The sequence below is a fragment of the Lissotriton vulgaris genome, unplaced genomic scaffold, assembly GCF_964263255.1.
Source record: "Lissotriton vulgaris unplaced genomic scaffold, aLisVul1.2 SCAFFOLD_1049, whole genome shotgun sequence".
Taxonomy (NCBI): Eukaryota; Metazoa; Chordata; class Amphibia; order Caudata; family Salamandridae; genus Lissotriton; species Lissotriton vulgaris.
Window position 1 is genome coordinate 417,725 of NW_028250089.1, and position 27,491 is coordinate 445,215.

The 27,491-nt window shown below is 43.0% G+C and overlaps 1 protein-coding gene across 1 annotated transcript in view; it reads left to right on the forward strand.

Annotated features, from left to right (window-relative positions):
* LOC147663375 (cocaine esterase-like) overlaps positions 1-27,491 on the forward strand; it is a 513,967-nt gene that overhangs the window by 375,918 nt on the left and 110,558 nt on the right. The window contains exon 10 of the mRNA XM_086950486.1: positions 3,122-3,199. Coding sequence (XP_086806612.1) covers positions 3,122-3,199 — 78 coding nt within the window. The remainder of the gene's footprint in view (positions 1-3,121; positions 3,200-27,491) is intronic.

Sequence of the window (27,491 nt, forward strand, 5' to 3'; positions counted from 1 at the left end):
TGCCTAGGACAACATAGTCAGGTAGAGGCGCAATCGTAATTTATATGTAGAGCTTGGTATATTTGCCAAACTTGTGCCAAGAAGCTATGTGAAATAAGAAAATATATAATGGGCTTTGTCTATTCAGTAACATATTCACATTATTATGATGAAGAAGTGGCAAATGTATTTAGATAGAAAAAGTCTACTGCTCTTATCGCACTGAGCAAATAATTTGTAGTCAGGTAGGGGTGAAACCGCAACTATTATACAAAGTTTAGTTTGAACGCCAAAAAAATGCCAAGAGGCTTCATGATGTGAAGGGTACCATTTTAGAGGTATACATTCCCAATGTTATTGCTTCAGGACACTTGCCTCCATGATCAACATATCCTCATTAGGCATCCAGACATTATACCTTAAAATGTTGGTCTCTAGTCCCCACAAATATAGCTTACAGATCACTGCTATCTGTGTTTACTTGCCCAAGTGAGAAAAGCAGTGCATACATAATAGAATAATCTTTCCACAGAAAGAACATATGAAGGGATACTGGTCCAAAGCCAACATCCCAGCACTTTCGAAGGTGCAGCAACAATCAATTCTCTACTTTCTCCATGATTCACTTTCAATGTTTCTCACAGAGAACAGCTACCACAGTCCCCAATTCCTATACATTAGTGGCCTTTCCCATTCCCTAAAGCACCAGCAGACATTCCTGTCATGCTTCTCTTAAAACTCAGGTTTCCAATTGCTACCGAAATGGATCTCTTCAGGATGCCACTTTGCAGGCTAGACCTCACCAGTACAGGGTTTCTTGAGCAGCCCATATGTGTTGGTTTCTGGAGATGGTCTAAGCATCACAGTGACTGTAGGTCACTCAGGCTCCTGGGGTAGGGAAAGATATTGATCATGTAGGGAGCAAAGTCTATGGAGCATTGGATTTATTAGGCACTATCAAGTTAACAAGAGTACCTATTCAAACCAGGAAACAGTGTTTTCGGTCTTAAATAAAGGGAAAACATTGGTAGCTGCAAAGGTGGATATTCGATTACAGATTTTTCTTGAGCAGCAAAACTATGCAGGGAAGTGAACTTGTATTGAACTTGCTACTGCAAATGAATCACTACGTTCTGCAAGCAGCTAAAATTAGGGACATTGTTGGTCAGCTTTTACGTTGCTAACTGGATATGTGTAATGAACACACCAGTATTTGTTTCAATGTAATGGCTCAGCTATCAAAAGAACTTTGGAACTATTCTATAGTTTTGCGGATGGGATAATCCATCACAATCATCCGCAGGAATACAAGTACCATAGGATATAATGCACTTGTAATATGGTGCTCCGGATAGCCGTCCAATATGAGATAGAGTATCCCATCCATTGAACTATAAATCAGGTGCTTTATACTTTTTATTAGAACCACTAAAAGAAAAATATATATTTTCTCCAATTCAGGTCTTATTGAAAATCATCTGCAGGCAATATGTTGGGGCAAATTCCGATTTGGGAAAAAAAGCGTCCGTCCGAATCGTATCCGGGGCCCTCTCCGTACAAATCGTACACGTCAGTCCGAATTGCGTAGTACGATCCATATTTCCGATTCGTAAACATGCCGTACGACCAGACGAGAACGTTCCGGACCGGGAAATGAGGACGGGATTCATACGGTCCACGTCAGGTAAGGGTGATTTGTACAGATAACCACACAATCACATACACACCGTACGGTGCGTACACCCCATGATCTTGGGGTACGGTGCGTACCCCTGCAATCATGGGGTATACGCACTGTATCCCATGATCACAGGGGTACGCACCGTACCCCTGCGATAATGGGGTGTACGTACCGTACTCGGGGGGGGGGCAATCCGTACCTGTTTCGAGGCGCACTCTGCTTCTCCGGACGTTTTGGGCTCCCGTATAAAAAGTGTTGTACAGTGCGTATCCGACACGAATTGTACTTGCTGGGTCGGAAAAACCTGCTTCGAACCGTACGGATGTCACGTACAGCGGGATCCGAGGGAGAATCGTGCGGAGATTAGAGTCATACGGTCTTTGTACGATTCGTATGGGTCCTGCTCCTGGTACGAATCGTACTTCATCGTACGTACGGGGAGGTTGCAGGGTACGATTCGTAGGGGAAAAACGCTCCATAAGGCTATTCGGAGTTGTTTTTCCCGAATCGGAATCGGCCCCTTTGTGTCCCACGATATTCGGGCCCCCTAGAAATCAAGAGAATTAGCCTTCTGGGAGTGGAAATAGATTAACATGTTTTGAATTCAGGATATTGTACAACAGAAAATATGGCTGGTGTAGACTAGAAATTTATATGTTTTTATTGAAATATTATATGTAATTAACTTTTTCGTAATGTTATAATGGAATGTAACAGACATGTTTGGACTTGTAACTTGTATTGCTTTTACCCTTTACTATTATTTAAATATATATTTGAAGTTGCAGGTTCCCAAAGCTACGCTGAGGGCAAATATATTTTTGACAAGACTGGATACCTGCCCTAGTGCAATTTGATATTCTCATATTTCATCCACTGCCCACCAGAGCTAACTTTCTGAAAAGACAAAAGAGTAAGGGAAGTCAGAGTGCAGCAACATCAGCGTTCATTAATTTCCCTCAGTTCTCAGTAGACCCTAGGAAAGTGGAAGAGTGGTGGTGGCAGGGGTGTGGATACTGTGAGGCTGAAGTATTAAAACAGCCAAATTGGGTGTCTACTGGCATCATCTAACAGCAGGTGACAAAACCTGCCAGAAAATGTTTTGTGTTCTAATGCTTCTTTCTGCCCACCTGCACTTTTACTTTCTGGGACTCAACAGAAACAATGGTGGATCCAGAGCCCAACTTTTATCACTCACCTGGTACAAATAAGTTATTGTTTTTCCAAAGACGTACACCAACACTGAGGTCCTGTCTTTGGAAAAAACATAATTGCTAACAGGTTTGTCATTCTGACATGGAGGCAGGTGCTGCTCCAGATACTCTTTGCGCAGCTGGTAAGGTGTAGGCTGGACCTCTGAGACACGAGCCCTATAAATTACATTGTGAATTTATTTGTTTATGCTTTAATTGTTGTGATTAATGTACATACACAAATTCACTCTCTTGTTTTATTGAGCAGGGTTTTCTGAACATCTCTAATTTGGAAGAAGGCATGGATAAAGAAGCTGCCATTAAATATATAAACAAACTTCCTACGGTAAGAACAATTTAATGTTGATAACGCAGGTGATCCATTCAACCACCGCAAATGTGTATTCTTTTGTTCCTTGTAATGCATGTTCAGAGTTTGGAAGCTGTAAACACCACCACCAACAATGTACAAATTGCTGACAAAGTTTGGTTTTGGAAAAGCAGCAAAATACTGCCAACAAAGGAGAGATGTTCTGGGTTCTTATATTCTACAAAATCCCACCACACTGTGGTTGTCTGACATGAGGGGTGTCTTTGTGTGTTTGTGTCTTGGATTACACTAGGTCAGCTAACCATGCTTTGATTGGTGGGGAGCTGGGACAAACATCGCATCACATAACATATCTTCCAAAGTTTGAATGGGGAAAGTTTGCACTTTGCATCGCAATTTTGCATACCATTTAGTACAAATCAATAAATCTTTCAATCTGGCATGTTGTTATAATACAAGGGATTCAGTAATCCATGTATAAAAGGCAGTCTCTTCTTTATAATCAGTGACTTGCGACGCCAGAACATTATAAGTATGGTTCCCAATTTCACTGATTATTACAGATAAAAACAGGTAGAAAACCATATATTTTCCAGTCTGTATTTATTTTTAAATACAGATAAATACTGAAAATAGGTATTCTTTTGGATGATATTAACTACTGTCAATCATTAGTGCTATACCAATAGCTGTACTGACTGACAGGCAGAGAAGCTAAAAATAAAATAAAATAAAAATGTCTAATGAAACTGAAATAGCAGCAACAATGTAGCTATCTAAGCTGTTCTACAATGCAAATGGTTTCAAATGACTGTATGGTACTATAAATTGCTAAAACCACATGAACTTTCAACCATGAGTAAACATTTGTTGGTTAAATAAATGTGGATATATACCCACTATAGCGTAATTTTTTGCACTGAGCACAATATTAACATGAATAAATGCATATAAAATCGACAAAAAAGAAATATAGATAAATACAGATAGAAATGTTAAAAAAACTAAATACCATACAACTTGGAACCTTAATTATAAGTTATTTCAGTTGAGTTCTGACATCACAGCGCCTGCTGCCAGAGCCAGCAACCAAGGTGAAAGGTGCCTCAGGGAGCAGCTGTTTAAAGCAACAAAAACAAAATGTTGCTTTTCTTTCTTCTGCTCTATTTTAGTAATTTACAATTGAATAAGTTGAAATTGGACTGCGCACACCAATAATATATTCTCTGTTGTAAATTTGTTGCATGCTTCTGGGATTTCACCCTCTGGTCAAAGGGTGTGTAGTACAACTTGAGCAAGCGCCACCTGTATAGGGGACATCCCCCTGAGCACAGCTGTAACCCACATGGATGTGGGTAAGAAATGTTGTAACCAATTCGTGGTCAAAACGATTTGCACAATGAAGTTGAAAACGTTGAGGTTTTAATGCGTATAGATCATGGTTGATATTCAAGTCTTCATATCAATCTTAGATTCAACTTGCATGCATCTTATTTAAATAATGCATTTCGGGCTATCCAAGCCCTTCGTCAGGGGCCAAATATCTGTAAGTGATGAGTAGGAATAGAATGAGGAAACATACTGAACCAGGAGCAAATAGGAGAGTAACTAAATAGGAGTATGGAGAGCATGCAAATGGCAAGCTTGAAAATGAGAGTAAACCGGGCCTGTGCGAACACTGCGCCGATAAACCGAAACTTAGAATCCCCGTAATAGGAAGCTGTTGGACTTGCCCTTTGTGCAGGGTCATCCCTGAACTTTTTGCCTTCCTCCTGTATTTTTTAGGACCTGTTGTTGGCTGTTTTATGACTCTCTGCACTTGTTCCACTGCTGATCAGTGCTAAAGTGCATATGCTCTCCCTATGGTAAATTGATGTATGGATGTGATTCCATGATTGGCTCGTTTGGTTTACTTGTCAGACCCTAGTACAGTGCATCGAGTGTGCCCAGGGCTTGTAAATGCTGCTGGTGGGCTTGCAGCACTGGCTGTGAAACCCACAGAAGCAGCCTGTAAAAGTGTGTCTCAGATCTGCCATGCAGAGCCTGTGTGCAGTCTGGTACTGCCATGTTGACTGGGCAAGTGCACCCACTTGCCAGTCCCTAAACCTTCCCTTGCCTGCATATTAGTCACTCCTATAGTAGGCCCAAGGGCAGAGTGCATTGTAGATAAAAAGTAGGACATGTCCTGATGTGTGTGGCATGTCCTAATAGTGAATTACAGCCATTTTCGTTTTTCACTATTGCAAGGCTACCTGTTCCCCATAGGCCAGAATGTTCAGTTTGATTATAACATCTTATAATCCTAACTGACTCAGGGAACCAAGTAGAAATTTGAGTTTAGTATGCCTGAACTCAGAATGATAAAAATACATATTTTAGTGAAGGTGGGTTTAACATTCTGTGTTTGAAAATACCACTTTCAGAAAGTAGGTATTTTCTTGCCTAACTGTCCAAGCCGCCTCCGCTAGGTTGTGTATTCCTTGTCTGGAGTTTGAGTGATAGGGGCTGGGGGATTCCAGGAGACAGGGTGAGTCAGCATAGGGCTGAATAGAGCTATCTGCATGTATATGGGTGGGAGGAGTTGCACCTGGGACCTGAATAGGGCTGCGTCTGCCTTCCACAAGGCTGGCTCCACCTCCTGTGGTGTGTCTGATGTCCCTGGTCCACACTGTCAAAGGAAAGAAGGAGCCTTGTCAACAAAGTGCTCCAGGACTGCACAGAACTGGTTTGGACTGGGTACAGGACCCTCTGCCTTCAGAGGACAAATAATTTGCTAGTATTAAATATTGGGACCCAACCCAAGAACTTTTGATCACTTTTGAGAAAAAAGAAGAACCTTTGCTAAGGAGAGGAACCAGAAAAACTGAGGAGGAGACTATCCCTAAACTGAGTGCTGTTTGGGGGATTGGCCTGAGGTGGTTGCCTGCCTGCCAAAGAAAGGAGAAAGTACTTTGTGCTACTTTCAAATCAACGTGTAAAGGATCTCCAAGGGCTTGAGATAGAGCTTGCCTCCTGCTGAAGTCTCAGGAACAACAGACTTCACCAACCAGCCCCCCTGCCTTCCCTTGCTGGGAATTGAAGGGCCTGCTGTTGAGCCGAACCTTCTGAGAGGCTGTGTGTCGCTGGGAGCTGGAAGCGCGACTCAAGATGAAGAAGCGTGTCGCTGTCGTTGAAGTCGCATTACAAAAGAAGAGTGTCGCTGTCACAGCAGATGCCGTCGCATCACCGGAGAAGCGTGCCACCGCTGCTCCTGTCGCCATCGTTTCACCCAAAGTGTCTCGCATCACCAGAGAAGAGTGTCGCCATTCCAGCAGATGCCATTGCATCACCGGAGAAGCGCGTCGCAGGGCCTGTCGCGGCTCAGAAGAATTGTTGAGTCGCTGCATGGGCATCGGGCGTGCACGCATCTTTGTCACATCAAGAACAAGACGCAATTTTGTTCCATTGCACCGGATCTTCATCACATCATGGCGCTGCTGGTCGCATAGCCACAGAAGCGCAGTAAGAAACCGGCCTATCACCTCCCCACGCGGAGGAGAACCGACGCATCCCCTACGCAGCAGTAGGGACTCGAAGCATCACCGGTCTTGCGTGTAAAAAAACAACACATCTCCTGCCCTGCAACACTTCTGTTGTATAGCGTTACGCATTCAAAGGTACACTGAACTCAAAGTGTCGCATTATACATCTAAAGAGAACTACGCTACTTCTACTATTTTTGAAGTACAGTATTGTGGATTTTCGGCGTTTTTATTTAGACTTTTGATAAGTCTACATAAAAATACTTATTTTTATACTACAACTTGTGTGGTGTCCATCTGTAGTGTTGTGACTGGTTTACTGTATGTGTTCACAAATGCTTTACACACTGCCTCTGAGATAAGCCTGTCTGCTCGTGCCAAGCTACCAAGGGGGTGAGCAGGGGTTATTTTAGGAGTGTACCCCCTTACCGTGCCTAGTCACAATGGTCCCTATTTAGTCAAAGGTGCCTACCTCTGCCAACTAGAGATCCCCAAATCTAACAGGCACCATAACTAGTAGTGGTAAAGTGCCTGAATAAAGAATTAAAGTGTCCAAGTGCAGGGAACTATACTGAGTGACTCCCCACTCAAAGTGGATGAGAAGCAACAAAGTAGTGTTACCAAGACTGAAAGTGTGCTCAAACTCCAAAAATAAAGAAGTGTGCTTCGTCACCTGTGGGGATATAAAACAAAAATAAAAGGAAAAATAAACAAACACTTACGTGACTCGGCGCTCGGCGGCGGCAAGATTCCTAGCGTGTGTATCTGCGGCGTGTATTCCGCGGTGTTAGTATAGCGGTGATCAAACAATGAAAACGGACTAAAGAGAAGCCGGGGAGTGTGGAGTCCATATTAGAACATGCAATGATCATCAGCGTGATGCATGGAAAAGTGAAAAGGCAAAAGTGAATAATGTAAATGATGTACAAGTACTACGTATGTAAGTGCAATATTGAATAATGAGATAATGCAGGAGAAGAGTGACGTTCAAGGCGACGTGCCAAAAGAATGATGATATACGAACAGGGGGTATATAATGAAAAGTACTCCGAGACCAAAGACCACAAGCGCAAGTGTGCCACACAGAGTGGAGTGGGTAAACAGGATATATAAGAAGAAGACAAAGAAAATGAAGGGAAAGAGGTAGAGAACATAGAAAGCATCAAAGTGTTAATAAAAAATGGGTGAGAAGATGATCAGAGAATGAGCCAAAAGGTGGGAATGCAAAAGTGTGTGGCAAACCAAAATGTGTAACAAAATCGGCCAAAATGAATAAAGAATGTAAAATATAGAAAATGAAAAATGACAGGTGCACCAAGTTAATACCTGCCAAGAGATGGGCATATGTATAGTCTGAAAAAATCGGCAAGTCCAGAGAAATAGACCCAGAAGTTACAATACAGATAACAAGAAAATTCCATTCTATCATTCAAACCAAGAGGTTTTAAAGAGTTGAGGGCTTTGATCCAATAGTTCTTTCTTTGTAGGAGGTAGTTGTTATTATTTCTGCCTTCAACCTTCTGAACCGTTTCCATTACTAAAAATTTCAGTTGGCTTATGTTGTGATGATTGTCTGACAAGTGTGCGGCAATGGTTGATTTCAGATTTTTAGTTCTGATACATCTCACATGTTCATGTATTCTTGTCTTAATTTGTCTCTACTCTTACCGACGTAAGGTAACCCACACAGGCATTTCAGGAGATACACTACATTGGTAGTATCACATGCTAGGACTCTTGCCGCCGCCGAGTGCGGGGTCACGTAAGTGTTCGTTGATTTTCCTTTTATCTTTGTTGTATATCACCACAGGTGACGAAGTACACTTCTTTATTTTTGGACTTTGAGCACACTTTCAGTCTTGGTAACACTACCTTGTCGCTTCTCATCCACTTTGAATGGAGAGTCACTCAGTATAGTTCCCTGCACTTGGACATTTTCATTCTTTATTCAGGCACTTTACCACTACTAGTTATGGCACCCTAGTAAGGGGATTCTAAGTTTCGGTCTATCGGCGCAGCGGTCGCACAGGCTCGGTTTACTCTTGTTTTCAAGCTTGCTTTTTGCATGCTATCCATCCTCCTATTTAGTTACTCTCCTATTTGCGCCTGATTCAGTATGTTTCCTCATTGTATCCCTGCTCATCACTTACAGATATTTGTCCCCTGATGAAGGGCTTGGATAGCACGAAATGCATTGGGATTTGAAGAAGATGTATGCATTTATACGGAATTGAATCTAAGATTGATATGAAGACCTGAATATCAATCATGATCTATACACATTAAAAACTCAAGGTTTTCAACTTCATTGTGCAAATCATTTTGACCATGAATTGGTTACAAAGTCTCTTACCCACATTCATGTGGGTTACAGCTGTGCTCAGGGGGATGTCCCCTATACAGGTGGCGCTTGCTCAAGTTGTACTACACACCCTTTGACCAGAGGCTGATACCCCAAAAGCACGCAACAAATTTACATCAGAGAATATATCATTGGTGTGCGCAATCCAATTTCAACTTATTCACTTGCAATTTCTGATCCTCGGACTGCAGCACCCGTGAGTCTCTGGAATAATGGCGTACAAAGACATCGCCAATTTGACCGAGCTGAAACTTTTGCATTCGCAGATGAAGATGCAATGAAAATGTATGCCTGGATACAAGAGGATTTACAAAAGGGGGGGGGGGGTGGTGATGAACAGAGTGTCTGAATTGAGCAGACCACTCTTACCCAGTCCAAAGATCAGGGCTTGATCCATCACCGTTATTTATCTCACTGCCCCATCCCAGCTCAGAACCTGGCTATATGCAAATCAGTCTGTCCCTGGCCCAGTGCATCATGGGAACAGGGCAGACTAAACTACCAAGCCAATTCTTTACCAGAAAGGAGACAAGCTACCGGGGACCGGTTTCTGGCATTTCAGCCTCTTCGGCCCGGCTTGCTTGAATCCTGATGGAGCAGTGAGAAAGGGACTCATGTCTGAGTATACCCTGCCACACCTATAGTGGCCAAAATCGATTTACAAAAGGAGGTGGTGATGAACAGAGTGTCTGAATTGAGCAGACCACTCTTACCCAGTCCAAAGATCAGGGCTTGATCCATCACCGTTATTGATACAAGAGGAAACGTCTCTTCCCTCCAGCACCAAAAACAAAAAAAGTACCATCAGTCAATTACTTTACATAACTAAACATGAAATAAACCAGACTCCACGCGAGCACTCTAATCAAATCATGCCCAGAGACTCCCACAAGGCCTGAGGATTCCACTGAAACCCCTGCTCTGCAAAAATAGCCCGACGTTCATCGAAAGATGGTATGCAATTTTAAACAAATGCTCACTTGATTTAATCCTTCTGATTATAGAAGAACTGTCCAAAACCCTTGAAGACTTGCCAAAAGATATCGCTCAAACGAAAACGGAACTCACCAACATGATGAATGCAAAAATCCTCACCAAGACCTTAGAAGACATCAACATCCAATTTAACAAATACGCACAAGAAATAAATGACAGAAAGATACGTAAATACAAGCGTGATACAATAGAAGAAGGAAGGCCGGGCACATGAAAGAAGCTTAATGAGCTGCAGCACCCTAAGGCTCCCTTAGAAGCAGAGACGTGGCCTGCACAGTGGTTTGATACTTCTCACTTTCCAGTACAGCGCACCAGGTTTGTGTGTGCATTGCCACCTGAGACTGGCACCAGCCAACCACCAGACACAGCGCCCAATAATAAATTAGCCCATGCAGTACTAATTGACAAGGAGGAGGTTGCAGGATACAGATTCCGGGCTGGAGAAGAAGTAGGTCACAGTAGACGGCATATATAGCCCCTAACCGCGACACACACAGGGGTGTGATACCTAAAGGGCCATGGGAAAGAGTGACCCCGGACAGAAGAAGCTCCTGTTTGAAAAGTTAGGTGGAGGTGAAGAAACAGCAGGTACTACCACGGCGGCAGGAGGAGATGCCACCGCACCACCCCTTGTGGTGCGGTGGCATCAAAAGCGGCCATCTAGTCCCCCTCTTCTTTCCCTCTGCGACCTGGTTCAAGGACTGACAGCGCCATGATGCTCCTTCCGGAGCGAACGCCGCGCTCTATAAATACCCCTCCTCCAAATTTCCTTGTGACCCCACAGGGACATGAAGCACTGCTGGCTGAATTGCGGGCCGGCTTCCAAGCACTGGATTTATTTATTTTATTTTTATTTATTTAATGTGATTTTATATAGCACAAATGTTACCCGAAGGTGTCTGAGCGCTTTACAAAAGAGCCAGTTGTGTTACATAAGGACTTTGGATTACATAAGTTACATAAGAGATACAAACAGAAAAAAATTGAAAATGTACAAGGTGTAAAGTCACTCGCTTCAATGCATTAGATGCCAGATTGGATAAAATGGGAGCTAGGCTAGATTAGCAGACGGGCGATTAGACACCGAGGAGGACAGAATATCAGACCTGGAAGATGGTTCAGCTCAGGCCAGCAAGAGGATAGAGAGGATGGAACAGGTATTCAAAACTATAGCCATAAAGAATGAAGACTTGGAAGCCAGAGGAAGACGTGACAATGTCTGAGTCCTTGGGGTTCCAGAATCTACAAACACGGGCTGCCTTGATGAATTTGTGGAGCAGCTCTTGATAGACCTGTTTGGGCGTGAATCCTTCACCTCGGCTTTTGTGATGGAAAGGGCTCATCGTACCATGGGACCGCAACCGCATTCCTGGCTGCCCTAGCTCTGCGGCTAGACTGAGAAAAGGGAACACTACACTGGCAGGGGTCCTCAATCTCCCTCTACCCGAGCTTCACGATTTTGGTGCAAGACACAAGAAGGAAATTTGTAGTGGTGAAGGCAGCACTACGAAGGAAGGGCTGAAATACGGGATGCTGTATCCCGCTAGGTTAAAGTTGGATGTCGACGGCAGGTCAAGGATATTCGAAAATCTTGTGGCTGTCTTGGACTTTCTCAAGGAGCGAGCCAATGCTGGACCCGGCTGGAAATTCTCATCACCGGGCAGATCCCCGGGATGCCGGACTCTGGCACTAGCATGGAACCAGCTGAGTACTGATTTGTTCTGCATTTGAACCGTAAGGATATGTGGTTACTTATGTATGGCTGAATGTGAACGGCCACCGTGGAAAAAAACATAATGGCACGTTATTTTATACATGCAACTGGGGACAAGGCTTGGAGCTGCCACCCTCCTCGTGCTTAGGCACCTATATCTGATAAATAGTGTTAGTATAGTTAATGACAGATGTTTATGAGGTTACTAGAGGGTTGGGGTTTCCCCTGTAGTAAAGACAAGGGGATGGGTGGGGGGGGGGGATTCAGGGAGCAGATTTGTTTATCTCTTTTTTATTTTCACATGCCAGGCACATATGGTACAAAGTTAATGTCGGTTCACACTGTAGACTGAATCTGCGGTTTTTCTATGACACCTGACACTAGAAGCAATGGAAAAGTACAACTTATGTCCTGGAAAGTGCGAGGGCTTAATGATACGCACAATTGCAAACAAGTGTTACACTATTTACAACGTCACCATGTACATATAGCATTTTTGCAGGAGACACACCTGACCCTGCATGCTTCCCCAAGCTTTGCCGCCAGTTGGGGCTGTGCTAGCTACTTTGCAGGTTATAATTCCTATGCGAGGGGAATCTCGATCCTCATACATAAACACATACCCTTCAAATACAGTGGAAGTATTTACAGATCAAGCAGGCAGTTATGTGTCGGTAAAGGGATGGCTCTTAGGGAACACAATGCTACTGGTTAATGTTTATGCGCCCAATGTGGATGACTCAGACTTTTTTGTCGAGCTACATTCCCATTTAGATAAGATGGGGGCGGAACATATTTGTATAGAGGGAGACATAAATATTCTGCTCAAACCAAGATTGGACAGCACAGCCACAACTACTGATACAAAACCAAGGGCCAGACAAACACTAGCCTGCGTGATAGAATCCTATCACGTATCGGACGCTTGGCGCCTCCTCCACTAAGATACACCTGCAAATACACACTATTCGGCCCCTCTTAATACTTGGACCAGGTTAGACTATTGGTTACTATCCCCTAGTGTAACCACATGGCTGGGGGAAATCACGCATTTACCACACACATTACCAGATCACGCCCCGGTAGTGCTCGGGCTTTAGGTCCCAGGAGCCCCTGAGAAGGCACGTCAATGAAGGTTCCCCGATATGGCACTCTGAGACTCGGTCTTCAAAGCTGAATTGAGTTTAGCGATAGAGGAACATTTTGAAATCAATATAGGCACAGTGAAGACCAAAATTACTCTGTGGGAGGCGTTCCAAGCAGACATACAGGGGCTTTCCATCTCAAAAGGGGCAGGAATCCTCAGCAACTTACGGCCACATTGTCCAGGCTTGAAGCGCAGTTGGGAGCAGCTGACGCAGATCAACTGCAAGCACGGACCACAACGGGTCTAAGACAGAGGGCAACACTATTGGCGGACTATCATGAGGCAGCAAAAAGGGAAGCCCACTTCCTGGGGAAATATGCGACAGCTAGGAGGTATGGGGAGGGTGAGCGTCCTGGGGGTACACTGGCCAGGCTTATACAACACAACAGTGGACAGACGTACATTACAAGCCTCTTAGGAGACAATGGGGTACCTATCTCAGAGTGTGAGGGTATTAAGGATAGGGTATTATCATATTATAAGGACCTTTATACCACCAAAGTCTCCCCAGATATGACAGCCAGTAATACCTACTTGTATGTAGTGGCCTTGGTTTGGCTAGAGGACGCTCACAGGGAATTTCTGGTTGAACCCTTCACAGTAGACAACGTAGTCCAAGCAAAAGACGATATGGACGGCTCAAAGGCACCGGGCCTAGATGGGTTCTCAGGATATTTTTATAAGGCATTTAAGAAAGACTGAGTCCCGCACCTCATCGATGTCAATATAGGAAGAGATAGAGGCGGGCCTCTTTCCCTTAACAATGCGTGAAGCAGTGATCACTCTCCTCCCTAAGGTAGGCAAGGACCACTACACTGCGGCTCATACAGGCCCCTTTCCTTATTGAATTTTGACTCTCAAATTTTAGCCAAAAGGATGGCTACTAGGCTGTCTCTAATAGTTGATCAAAAGGTATCCCCGGCCCAAGCAGGCTTCATCCCACGTAGATCTACTGCATTGAATTTACGGATCCTATTTGCAATGTTGCATAGGATGAGCCCCTCGCTTCCAGCCGCGGCAGTCCTATTGGACGCCGAGAAGGCCTTTGATTCTATGGAGTGGCCCTTTCTGCATGCAACATTGATCTGGTTGGGGATGCCCCCGCTTCATATCGGTGATATCCATGCTCTATACGGCGTGCGTGAGAGTAAATGGATCGCTAACAAACTCCTTCACACCATCGCCCTCTGTCCCCACTTCTATTCATAATAGCAATGGACCCAATAGTGTGCCACTTACAAGATCATCATTTCGATAGAGGGCTACAGTTTAATACTGGTCTGTTGTTGATCACGTTGTATGCGGAAAACATCATACTATACTTGAGGCACCTGGATGATAATTTAGGCCTGATTCTTCTAGAGATCAACGCTATAGCGCCTTGTCTGGCCTGCACAGTTTTCCCTCTGACAGACGCCCATGACGACCGGCTCACGGAATTCCCCTTAAAGTTGTGTGACGACTAGGTCAAATATTTGGGTATACACATCCACACATCCACAGAGACCAGGAGCAAATTCATCAGCTTATTCACGGCCCCGCAATGCAGAAATTGGGAGACAAGGTAGAGCGGTGGTTGAAATTACCTCTGTCTATGGCCGGGAGAATCGCCCTAATTAAAATGGTTGTAATCCTGCAGTTTTTATATCTTTTCCAGAAAATACCGATACCCTTGAACAAGAGTTTTTTCACCACTTTGCGTTCACAACTGATACGTTTGGTATGGGGGGAAACAGCCTAGGATCAGTTGGAATGTCCTGACATAACCTTATGAGAGAGGGGGGTTTGGGATCCCCAACTTCCTAATCTACTACCTGGTTGCCCAATGCAACTTTTCAAGGCATTGGTTCCATGCAGACTCTCAGGTGTCCTACCTTCGCCCAGAGGTGGGCCTATCTCATCCTACTCCCTTGTCAGCCCTGCTACCGGTGGGCCTTGCCAGAGATCCACAAGATCTCCAGACGTTATCTACAAAGAGTTGGGCCTGCAAACAGCTGACTCGGACAACCGAGGTGCAGCTTCTTTACTCCTCATCACTCCCATCACCTGGGAACCTCGGGGTGCCTATTACTCTGGAAATGGTGGTACAGCACACCTTATCTAAGTACAAGTTGACCATATTTGGAGACGTGCTTCCGGATGACCTCATTTATTCCAGGACTGAAGACACTCGATTTAGTGAAGCCAATTTCATGGACCAGTTCACGCTTTGTAGGCTACCGAGGGCTCTTAGATCACAGAATCTTAGTTATCCCATAGAACCTTAGGATTTTCTCTCACTGACTAATCATTGTGGACACCAAAGGGGAGCATTTAATGTCCACAATGTACAAGTCCGCTGTTGCGCTACTCCCTTCCAGGGATGACAAGAAGCAACCGGCATGGGAACAAGACTTAGGGCAATCCGTAACAGACTAACTGTGGCATTACTATTGCGAACAGATACGCAAGGTCTCCTTCAATCATAAACATAAAATATTACATCTTAAATACCTACAGTGGGCATATATCACACCAGCAAGAGTGCATCACATAGACCCTACAAACCCCCATATTTGCCCTTGTTGTAACACCCCGATGGCAGATTTCGCACACATGACGTGGACCTGTGGAGGGATAGCCCGGTTTTGAATAGGGATGTTTGAGAAACTATCACAAATGGTAGAAATACCCATCCTACCTACTCCCTTAATGGCACTACTGGGATATGTTAAGACCCTCCCCAAGTCCTCCTGACGCTTCTGCATGTTAGCATTGCTATTAGCGAAGAGAGAAGAAGCGCTAACATGGGGGGGCGAGTATTCACTAACGTTGAAGGATTGGCTATTTAGCATGTCCTACTGTAATACCAATGGGGACCTGTTTGCCCAGGTGCAACCCCGAGGTCAAGACCTTTAGAAATATGGCAACCATTTATATCCTACTTATTAACACAAACATCTGTGGGGTCACAGACGGATCAAGACCCATTAGTGGAAAACTCCACGGTGGGAGGAGAAGGAATTTGGTGAGGAGTAGGGATGATTGGGTATGGCGCTTGATGTGGTCTTTTTTTTCAGTCCAGGATGGTATAAACCACATATTGTATTACTCGCAATGTATGTATATGAACCGACCAAGTGCTGTTTGTCTTTGTGGAAAATATAAATAAAGCTTTAAAAAAAAAATTAAAAAGCAAGATGGCCCTTTATGGTGGTAGAGCCCGCTATGGTGGGCTCTAAGGCTATTAAAACATTTCACCCCTGGAGGGCAGAATGTTCTAGTTTGTAAAAACAAAGGCCAGTCGCAGCCTGAGGGGCTTTAAATATTCCTAGGCTCCAAGCGGCATTTTTTCACAGCAACAGCTGTGAAATGAAAAAAAAAGCATTGAAATGTTGCGCTCCGGCTTCTACCTGCCATTAGAAACTCAGAGCACTCCATTGTCTTCAATAGAGCGCTCAACATTCCAATGTTCTAATATCTGTTTGCAACAAATATCTAAAAGGTTTTTAACTTTTTTTGCACTGGAGGTTTTATTCGTAGTCTTGTTGTTTGCAAACATGTTTGCTCTTTTATTGGAAAGAGCTATGCACCAATATTTTAAAGTGGTCTGTGGGGAAGATGATGGTGTGGTCATGTATAATATGGTATAATGTATCCTCTGGCATAGATGATATGGATATTGCAAGTCACAATGGAGTTCTCTAACCTTAAAATGGAATTCCACCTTCGGCCTCTTTATTCTTGATGGGTATGGATCTCCTCGATGACCTGCAATATTCTTACAATGTATGGCAGGGAGTACTTTATCCCTAATAGTACGGTACAATAGTTTCAAATATGGGCCAGACACAATTTCCAAAACAATTGAAGTACAGGTATAAATGTTCAGAGGAAAAGACTAGAAAATCAGTGACTATAATGGGCATGGTAAAGAAACACAGACATGAAGCACAACCTGATCGTTCTTCAAATTATAGGTTACTGCGCCCAATATATGACAATATGATATCTATTAATTATTCTCATAATAAAATTGTTTAGTTGTGTAGAACGCTGAATATTAACCCTCTATACTAAAAATGTAATGCAGAATATTTGCTAATAATAAATTCATTTTTAGATTATAACATCCACAACGATAAAATAGAAGCTATAACTGTTTGCCTTATTTCCTTTTTAGGGCTCGCCTGGTGTTGCAGCGTGAAGCGCTGCCGCTAGTAGCCTTATTGTCGTTGTGAAGGCCTCCCCAAGTGGTACAGACCGGTGCACGAGCAGACACCGGTCTGTGAACGTGCGAGCCATAGGGAACGCCAACGCGCACGCTCATGGCTTCACGCTCCTGCCTTCCCCCGTCTCTTGCAAGGCGCGTTCCAGGCCGACTTGTTCTTTCAAGGGCACCTCTGGGTAATTCTGTGCAGCTTCCGATAGCAGCCCTGCAGATTGCAGACTTTTAAATCTGTAGCGTGAAATGCCTCCCTCTCTGTCACCTCTCTCTGCTGGGAGCATCTCCTGCTCCTCCTGTACTCTGGTACTTTGTACTGAACTGGACTCCGTCCTCCTACCACTGACAGGCAGGCACATGGCGGCTAGAAGGAGGCGGGCCCCCAAGCTAATGAGCGGCGTAGAAGGCAAAGGGGCAGGGCCCTAAAGGGAAGAGAAATTATAAAAAGTAGATGAAATTTACTGGTATTATGGAAATAGGGGGCGCGGTGTATTTAAAAGGCGTGGCTTGAATGAAAAGGCGGGGCCATTGCAGGGCGGCACAAGTCTTGAGGGGCGGGGCTTGGGCCTTCGTGTAACCGGTTGTAGTCGCGCACCCCGCAGTTTTACTGGGAGCAACGCCTCCTGGGCACCGGGGTCGGAGCCGAGGGAATTCAGGAGGCATCAGGACTCAGGGCTTCCCGGCGGCGGCAGGAGGAGTCTGTCGAGGCAACTGCAGGTAAACAGCAGTTGGTGGCGGCCACCCAGGATGTGCAGCCATGGCATCGGTGAAGGTGGCAGTACGGGTCCGGCCCATGAACCACAGGTAAGAGTCCCCGCTGGCCGCCAGTGGAAGCAACGCATCCCAGCATCACCATCTGGAGTGGTCTGACCTGTGTGCACCAGTCATTGGACCTTATTAAGCCTATGTCTGCAACCTGCACCACCATATCACCATCGACAGCCTACTAGTCTGCCCGTCCACAAACTGGACTACCAGAGCACCTGTGTTAACTTCCCTTTAAGAATGGTAGTCAAAAAGCAACTACTAGGATATACATGGGAATGATAACCAAACCACATCCGGGCTAGGAGCTTAAATCTGTGTCTGCTACAGAACTATTGCTTTACGACCCTCAGAAATGCGACAGCCAATTCTACAAGTGTCAGGAGGGCCCTTACACCATGACAAACTATAATCAGATAACAACTATAAACATATCTGCATAAACGCTTACTTCAATGTTGCCTGCTAAAAACATCGCGACAGGGCCCTTATACTAGTGCTACCTGACCATTTGTGGAAGCAGAAGCACCTTTTTGTTTTTCGTATAACCCACATATCACTAACACAAATTCGTTCCCACATATTTGCTAGTAGTAGCTGCGTACCAACGCTACTGCCAGCGAGTACATATTTTAGCCAGCACCCACAACTGTGTGACCAGGTTCAGACTGCGAGAAAAAATAGTCCCCAGTACCAAAATAAAATTGGCCCCCATTAGTAAACAAGGTAGCTACAAAATGTGACCCACGTTTACAAATCAGGCAAGTTTCTTAACTTGTATAGACACTGTATTGGTCTTTTGCAAGGTATGGCAAATTGTATGCTTTTGTGTTTGCTTGAGGCACTGCTTGTGGTAATATCAGGTAAATCAACAGTAGAAACTGGCACACCTGGCTATAAATCAGGCCCACAAACTGCCAAAATAAGCATTTGCAATGCAACAGGTCTCGCATTTACGTGAGTTTGAGATATTGGCATTGTAAATGGCAATGCCTTTTATTTTTGTTTTGGTTTTTGAAACATAAATAAAACGCATTGTCAAGCACGAACAAAACCAGCCTCGTTGCAGTAATGTGCAATAATGTGGTGCTTCGCTAAATACTTCTAAGGTCCCAATGGCGAGACCGATTGCATTGCAAATGCTTGTTATAATGGTGTTACTGATTTTAAAATGGGTTAGGAGTAGATTAAGCAATAGGAAAAGAATTACTGTTAGGAATAAGATTTTAATTAGGATTAGTGCCAGGGTTAAGTAAGGGATGGTTATTAGGGATGGGGGTTGAGTCAATGCTAAGAAGTTGGCACTTAAAAATGTACACATTGAAAAGTGGCAGTTCTCAAAGTAAAAAACTTGAAAGCTTAATAATTCATTCAAGCAAGCGTCCGAAAAGCCATTAAAAAAGGCGAAAAATGAGCAGTAGCATAAATGATCGCTCTCTGTGGGAAGGGATGGGTTGTATAAAGGAATTTTCCGTCAGGAAAGGGAGAGAGTGCAGGGGAGTTACGAGATAAATCCTACAATAAGAAGAAGCACGAGACAGTAAACCAACTAAAGGGAAAACAATCAAAACAAGCATTTACAATTGCGACACATCTGGTTTTCATTCTGACTATATGCCTGTAATACACAGAAACGACCAGACGGTGGTGGCATTAGACCATACGTAATAATACATTGAACTTTATGACACAAAAAAGACAAAATGTTACATTAATAAAACATTATGTAAACTTGTACCTATTCGCAGTGCATTAGCGCTTCCCGACCAGCAGCTAGAGTTGCCTTTAGCCCGATGCTATACAAAAACACAATAAATAATGCTACAAATATCTAGTTTCCCAAACTGCAGTGGGTCACAAAAGTCAGAGCAATAAATAAAGATGCCTTTGAATTCAGTGTTTAGGGTGTCACCCTTGCCAGAGATTCAAAGACAGAGGTCAAATGTCAGGCTGCTTTAATCTTTTAACATGAGAATTGGTGCTTACTTTTCTTTATCAGACTTCAAAGTGAGACGAGTTATACCTGTAAATGACCTGTGTGCATCCAGTAATTAGGAAAGCAAAAATGAAGCCCTTTTGTTGTAAATCTGCAGTATGCTAGAAACAGAGCTTTTAATAGGGTCAAAACAAATCAAGACACCTACTTGGTGATGCACACGTGATAAATATGACAAGAAAAATAAATGACAAGAAAAAAGTAAGCATAATAAAGGATGCAGAGGTAAAGACAAAAGCAAAGAAAAACACTGAGAAAAAACGTATATGTGATAAGATCCAAAGTAATAAATGAGAAGAAAAATAGGATACATTTTTTGAAATAAAAAAAACATGTTATATACCCGTTTTAAGGTTCGTGTGAGGATTAGGGTTACTTTGCACGAGGAAGGATGATCAGCAGTTTTTCTGGAAGGGGATTTCTTTTAACAATTTAGCTATAACGGTGCAGGTAATGATGACTGGCCCATCCGGAGAGTTAACTGGGGAGCTGAACACCCACTTCCTTGACATTGGGGACTAACAATTCCACAGTAAGTTATCTGACTCTCTTGAGGACGCTGAGAGGGAAACACACTACCTACATAAGGAAGTTACTGCTAGGTTCAATGGGGAGGGAGAAAGAAGGAGTGGGCATGTTACCAGAAATGTGGCTAATAAAATACTGTGCACATTCTAACTTTCTAATTGCTGCACTAAAAATATGAACTTTGAGGTCCACATTCTGAATTCTGTTCCAGTTGAGGTAGTAAGCGACTTAGTGATCATCTATATTGGCAGATCCAAGGCAACAGAAGAAACGGAAAGCAATCCCTGAAGAAACTAAAACCACCACACCATCTTGACTAAAGGTATTCCTTTGAAAGCATTTCCCTTTTATGAGAAAGGATGCTGGCTGGGAATGTCTGAGAATTGTGATTCCATGGAGGTGTGGTGCATGTAAGGGGCAAGGCCATTGTGCTGTACCAAAATGAGGGTTCCTGCCACCACTACAACTTCGGCAGTGGGGCAGACAACCCCACCTTCTTCTATTTTTCATAATGTTATAATAGTTTATAAAACCATATGAACACACATCATAATATCAACCATTTCCATAGTGATACATTCAAATCTTAAAATGTGACTTAATTTACAATGTGCAGTATAATTAATTATTGCAATTTCATACAAAAATTACAAATTTGTGTTACTTCTGCACACTGGTCAAATTCAGCCGCATGTCGAGATTTTAACACATCCATCTACCATTCTGATTCTATTAAAAAAAGTAATACACACATTTCCCCCTAATGCCGCAGAAACAAAGAATATTGCAATCAAATATGAAGTACTTAAAATGACATCAGAATTGTAGAACATACAAAACATGTAAAGCCTAACCAACACTTTAGCTTCTAATCTACATGGATTCCTTATCCAAAAGGCCACACATAGATTTCTCTATCTCTGTTCAAGTACCATCAGTTTGTTAATGATTTGAGCCAGCCCCACTGCATTAAACTATGCCTTACAGCTTACTTTATTAAAGTCCACTTATTTGGAAAATAGTACTGAATAACCGCTTTAATCTTATTTTTGCAAAAAGGTACAATCTGATAGGATATGCCAGTAACTCCATATCTTGGTGATATCTAAGACCAATGAAATTCCATATAGAAGTTTCAGGAAGAGTGACTTAATCTTAAATTTGTCATGCCCTACTCGGTTGACAAAGGATTCAGCTACACAATACATTTTCTAAATATGTTTTTGGTTTCCTACATCTTTGGCTTGTGTAGAACCAACATCTGGCTTCTAAAAGACCAGAGATACTATTCTTTAAGACCAAATAATATTGATGGGTACATGATCAAACCAAAGGCTTTTCATACCTCAAACAAAGGGGCCAGCACAAAGAGAGGCTATTTGGGTCTTCAATTAGGTCTGAAAAGCAGTGCTTAATTTGAGCAGTGGTTACCAGTGCTCAGCACCTGCACTTAATTGTTGGCATCAGCACTTATGACAGTCACATGGTGGCACTGTCTGTCTAATTATGGAATGAGCACAACAACCGTTGTTTAGTAATTCTATTTCCAATAAAAATGATTAATACCATCCGCCCAAGCCATTCTTATACTCTGGGTGGCTTGGAATAGTCTGAATTGTCACATCACGGTTAGTAGTTGTGTTGGTATGGTATTGGGTGCACTGGAGGGGGCGATGGGTGGGGCATTCTGCAGTGGCTTCCTGACAAGTGCCCTGGGACTTTTTTGTTTTAAATTAAGCACTGTCATAAAGGGATAACCTATAAACTAATTGGGCAGGCAAACTTCAACTTTCCATCTTGTAAACCGATGGCTTTATGACGATTTTATAAATAACTGACTAACATTCTAGCTGTGTATAGAAAGCCAAAGTAGGGGCAGACTTGGGTAAGTTGGGTAGCTATTTTAGGAACAAATTTCTTTGGTGGCTAATTTATATGCATATATTCTACTCCCTAAATTGCAGCAATGACACTTTTGCTTTAAAGGCTGTTACTATTGGAGCGAAGGGTAAGCCTGGGTGGTAGAATCCGCTCAGCTTGCAGAGTTTGCAGATTTTTGGCAACTCTGCGTTCCGCGTTGAATGCAGAGTTATGTAAAACTATACGATCCGTGGCGGAGCAGAGTTTTTCCCATGTTTGTGGTTTCAAAATGCGTTTTCGTGTGCGCTGTAGTGACTTACAAGGATCCCTGCGTTCACCAACGGGTTGTCGTATCCGTTCGTGTGTGCGATCCAGCGAACACGTCATTCGGATGCGCTATCCGACGGAAGTTCGGTGAAGCTCTCGATGCCGAACACGCAAAATTTGCAATCTGGAGAAGAATATCTTTCGAGCTGCATAAAACCTTCTCTAAAAGGATGAAAAAAAGTCCTCAGATTGACATTAAACTGTATATAATTTTTTTTATACCTTTTATGATTTTAACAAATCGAATAAAGTGTATTTGACTTTAAACTGTACTTTTTTGTAGATGGAGACAATTTTCTTTTTTTTACTTTTTTTTTGGAGAGGAAGGAAGTGCCCCAGAGTCTCCAACTTCCTGTTCCTGTCCAGCAGGCTCCTCCCAGTGCTTTTTCCAGGTCCTGTACACTTTTCATTTGGATTTGGAGCTGGAAGAATCACCCTTTGTGTCTGCTGCATCATATATCATTGGTTTGAGGACTTTTGGATTTGAGGACTTTTGGATTTGAGATTTTACAAGTAAGCTGGTGTTGCTGGTTTGATTGGGGCATTGCTGCAACTACAATTTTTGTACTTTTCTTCATTTAAAAAAAAATTATTGTGGGTAGCCAATAGGCCCAAAGCTAGTCATGAGTGCATGAAACAACTGTCTCTGTAGTGTCTGTTGAATGTAAACATCATTTAGGGCATGAATGGCATTGGATTGAATTGCAAAATGTGTATTTTTTGGTGTGTGTTAAATAAATGCCTTTGTTGTGTCTGTGTGTGATGTGCTGTAGTTGTTGTGTAACTTGCACACCTTGTTTAGCCCTGTGGGTTTTTGTTTTTGCATTTTATTGCATTAAAGCTGTGCTCTTTAGCATGCCTCCTTTGCCTGGCTTCTTGTTGTGTGGGCCTGACCATGTGGCTGGCAGCCATTTTGAAGTCAGGCAGTGTGCTTTTGCCATAGGCCTGCAAGCTTGTTGCCTAGTCTGCCAATAGGCCTTTCATCCAGTAGGCCCAGAGCTAGTCATTGGTGCATGAAATTAAACAACTGTTTCTGTGGTACCTGTTGAATTTAAACATTATTTAGGGCATAGATGGCATTGAATTGAATAGCAAAATGTGTATTTTTTGGGTATTTTACTATTTGGGTGTGTGTTAAATAAATGCCTTTGTTGTGTGTGTGCGTGTGTGTGTGTGTGTGGTGTGGTTGTTGTATAACTTGCACACCTTGTTTAACCCTGTGGATGTTCATTTTTGCATTAACGCTGTGTTCTTTAGCATGCCTCCTTTGTCTGGCCACATAGGCCTGCTTGAGTTTATTATTTTCCAGGCCTCCTGCTTGTTTTTACTGTGAGTGACCATGTGGCTGGTAGCCATTTTGTGGTGGTAGTTTAGTAGTGTGCTGCTTTTGCCATATAGTCCTGCATGACTTCCCTTTGTTCCTCTTGGCTTACTGCCTCCACCCCCTTTGCCAGCTGCAGCTCCCGGAATGATGTGATCAGCAAATTAATGCCAAACAAATTCCACTTCCATTACATTTGAATTTTTGTTTTTGTTCTTCTTCTTTCCTATCCTTCATGAGTGTACACAGTATACCATGAAAGCCCTTTTTGTCAAAGTCTCACAACTGGCTACACTGTTTTTTTTTATAACTTAAACTGAGTTAATAAAATGTAATAATATAACACTAACAAGTGTGACCACCACACACTAAGTTATTTATTATATGTGTTTGTTTGTACTAGTAGTAATCGAACCACAACATCAAATGCAACATTTCACTGATGTTCTTCTCCTGGCTTCCATGTGTTTAGGTGCACAAAAAGACAGAGGAGGAGGTGTCATAATCACCCATTGTACTGCCAGACAGAAGTCCTGCTGCGCACCACATCACGTGCACGTCTGACCACAGACATCTCTGCAACTTGTGCGCCTGCGTCCTGCTGACATCGGAAGGAAGAAGATAGCCCCAAAGAAAGGTCCCAGGTCCTCCAGTACCAAGAAAGGTGCCAGTGAGAAGAAAGAACAGAAGAAGGAAGTGGCACTTTTGAAGACTGGTGTGCCGGCCAAGATGTTTTTTGGGAAACAAAAAATGTACGCCTGCATCAGCGTTGTCCGGGTCTCCATATCAGCAGGCCCACCCCACCAACCTAGGCCCAAGCCCATGAGTGTCGCAGAGGTAGCCAGTCTACCTGCGCAAACGCCAACGAGCAGTGATGTTGAAACGTCGTTAATGCAAAGTAGTACCCAATCAATGCAGGTGGAAACTCAGCAGATAAGTGGGCAACAACAGCCTGAACAACAGCCGTAACTACAGACGCAACAACAGCTGCAACCAGACGAAGAAGAGCAAGTTACTCTTTCAGAAAGTTGAGGACAGCGACTTAGGTTACGGAAGTAGTGTGTTAGAAGGTTACCTACTTCTTGTTGAACCCCAAGAGTTTGAGGACTAGCTATACTTCCCTGACAACAAGGCTTGAACTTCTTACATTCTTCCTTCCTTATTTACTTTTATTTGTGTGTGCCTGTCTTTCCGGTTCGAAACTTCAAATCACAACAAATCCATTATGACCGTCTTCTAGTCTTTTTATTGCCATATTGGAGTTGCAGCTGTCTGCATTTAACTGAAGTCCACTCCTCCGAGTCTTGCTCCACCATCCTCCTGACTCGCCCTAAATCCATTTCCCTCAAGCCAGATGATGATTGGATGTAGAGTAATATTACAAGAAAATGTTGCCTCTTTGAGTCCCTCTAAAAGAAGTGGACCATGATGACTACTATAGCTATCCTCCTTCCCAAGCCAAGAGAGACTGCTCCTTAACTTAAGATGAGAAGATACAGATAATGAATGACGGCATGCATTGGACACATGCCATTGATTTAGTTACCTACTTTGGAAAAAGCTATGTTACTGTATATATGTGAAGTATGCTCTGGCTGGCTCAGTCAAAATCGAAGCCAAGTGGAGGTTGAGTGGGCGCCGTGGGTGCGTTCTGTCCTGTTGCTGTTGTACGTTAATGCTGGAAACAGACAACAGAGTAGACATGATTTAACCATGCGGCTCTGAAAGTGTTTGCACTCCTCTGTAATTTATGGGCTTTTTTCTGCTTGATATTTAAATATCCCTCTTTTTTTCCATCTACACTTACAGCCGGTCTTTACCCTGTGCTATACTGGGAAAAACAACTTACACTCACTTACGAATCCATATCCGCCAGACAGGGAGTGGCACCCAAGATTGACGGATGCACAGTGGACAGGAGGACCAAGAGGAATGCCGAGATGCAACTCCCCAATTTGACCAGAATAACATACAGTAACACTTTAGTATCAACATTCATCATCTTTTAAATAATTTGATACATTTATTCTCTTCAATTAATAATACTGTGTGTTGTTGTTTGCTCTCTGCTTATAATTGATCCCTACAGCTATTTTTCGATTTTCTTTGCTAGCTTTCAAAAGTAACTCCGGTACAACAGAAGTAAAAATGTATGTAATTTGGGTCTCTCTGAACGCATCCAGGCAAGAGAAATTGCATAATAATTAATAATATACTGCTGCTCTGTACTGTCTACTAGTCTAGCTAATAAGTACTACTTATCATGAACCATCGAGTCATCATCATCATGCATGCTTTTCCTTTTTCTCCCTTAACAGATTTATGGATATGATGGTCATCTGCCAAGATTATGTTTTGTTATTTGTCCATGTGTAGTGTTTTTCTTTGTCAAACCTTTCCCCAAACCCCCCTTCACAACCATTCATCAAACTCTAACCCTCTTCTCCCAGGCTGTGTGATTTATATCGAGGTGTGACTAAATTAAATGTACACCAATAATTGATCACACGCTTGCTGAGGTGGATATGGTGAAAGCAATACTAATACAATTTCAGGGCAGGGATCTTCTTCTGCTTGCCCACCCATGCTTAGTATATTTGCAAGTCTATTTGTTTTCCAAAGGAACCTGATCCATCATCATTAATTGCCGGCATCGATTGGATTCATCATCCTCCTACACAGCTCTAAAGGTTACGCTTGTGTTGAGTGGAACAACAAAACTACAGTTTGTAACTTGTTGTAATAGGCTATCCCCACAACCATTATGTTTTATTTTACTTTAGCATTGCTAATCAGCATTATTATTATTGCTTGGCAGTCTTCTTGTGTACCGTACTCTACTTCGTTCTATTACTCCTTCCAGAGTCTCCCTCAGGCGACTAACTGACTTTTTTTGAAAATGCTAGTGTCTACTAGTACTACCACCACAACCATGGCATGTTGAGAACCCATACTATCAACACCATGCAGACATCACTGTGCCTATGTTAAACATCAATCACAGGTAAGAGACAGTTTGGGGGAGGTATAATTAATAATGGAAATTAATTCATTAATTGACACACCCCTTGAGTCCAGTTACAGAATGCATAGACTAGGAGGAGGACTGGCAGTACTAGTAGGACAAGTCACTCAGTGAGGGGTACCGCATCTATCTGTTTGTGTCTTACAAAAGCAGCAGATTTTTAAAATCAAACACTGCCTGTGGCCCTGCAGCAGCAAGGAAATAGTGTGATGTAAAACAGTAACTCCCCACAAAACATTAACATCGTATGTAAAGTATAAATATAATTTAATCCCCTAACAAAAAAAACTATGTAAAAAATCCCACAACAGTACCTGACCCACCCCTCTCCCTAACCCCAACCAATGTCTTCATTGCATCTTCATTGGATTAACAGTTTTCATTTGTTGTTCACCTATTCGGATTCAATCAACACTCCCTCTTCCAGTGGCCCAACTTGTTACACTGATGACATAGATTAGATTGATTCAACATCGCCACATGCTCTCTCTATTCAGGTCAGCTGTAACACCTTGACCTCTGCCTTGTGGAACACCATTTT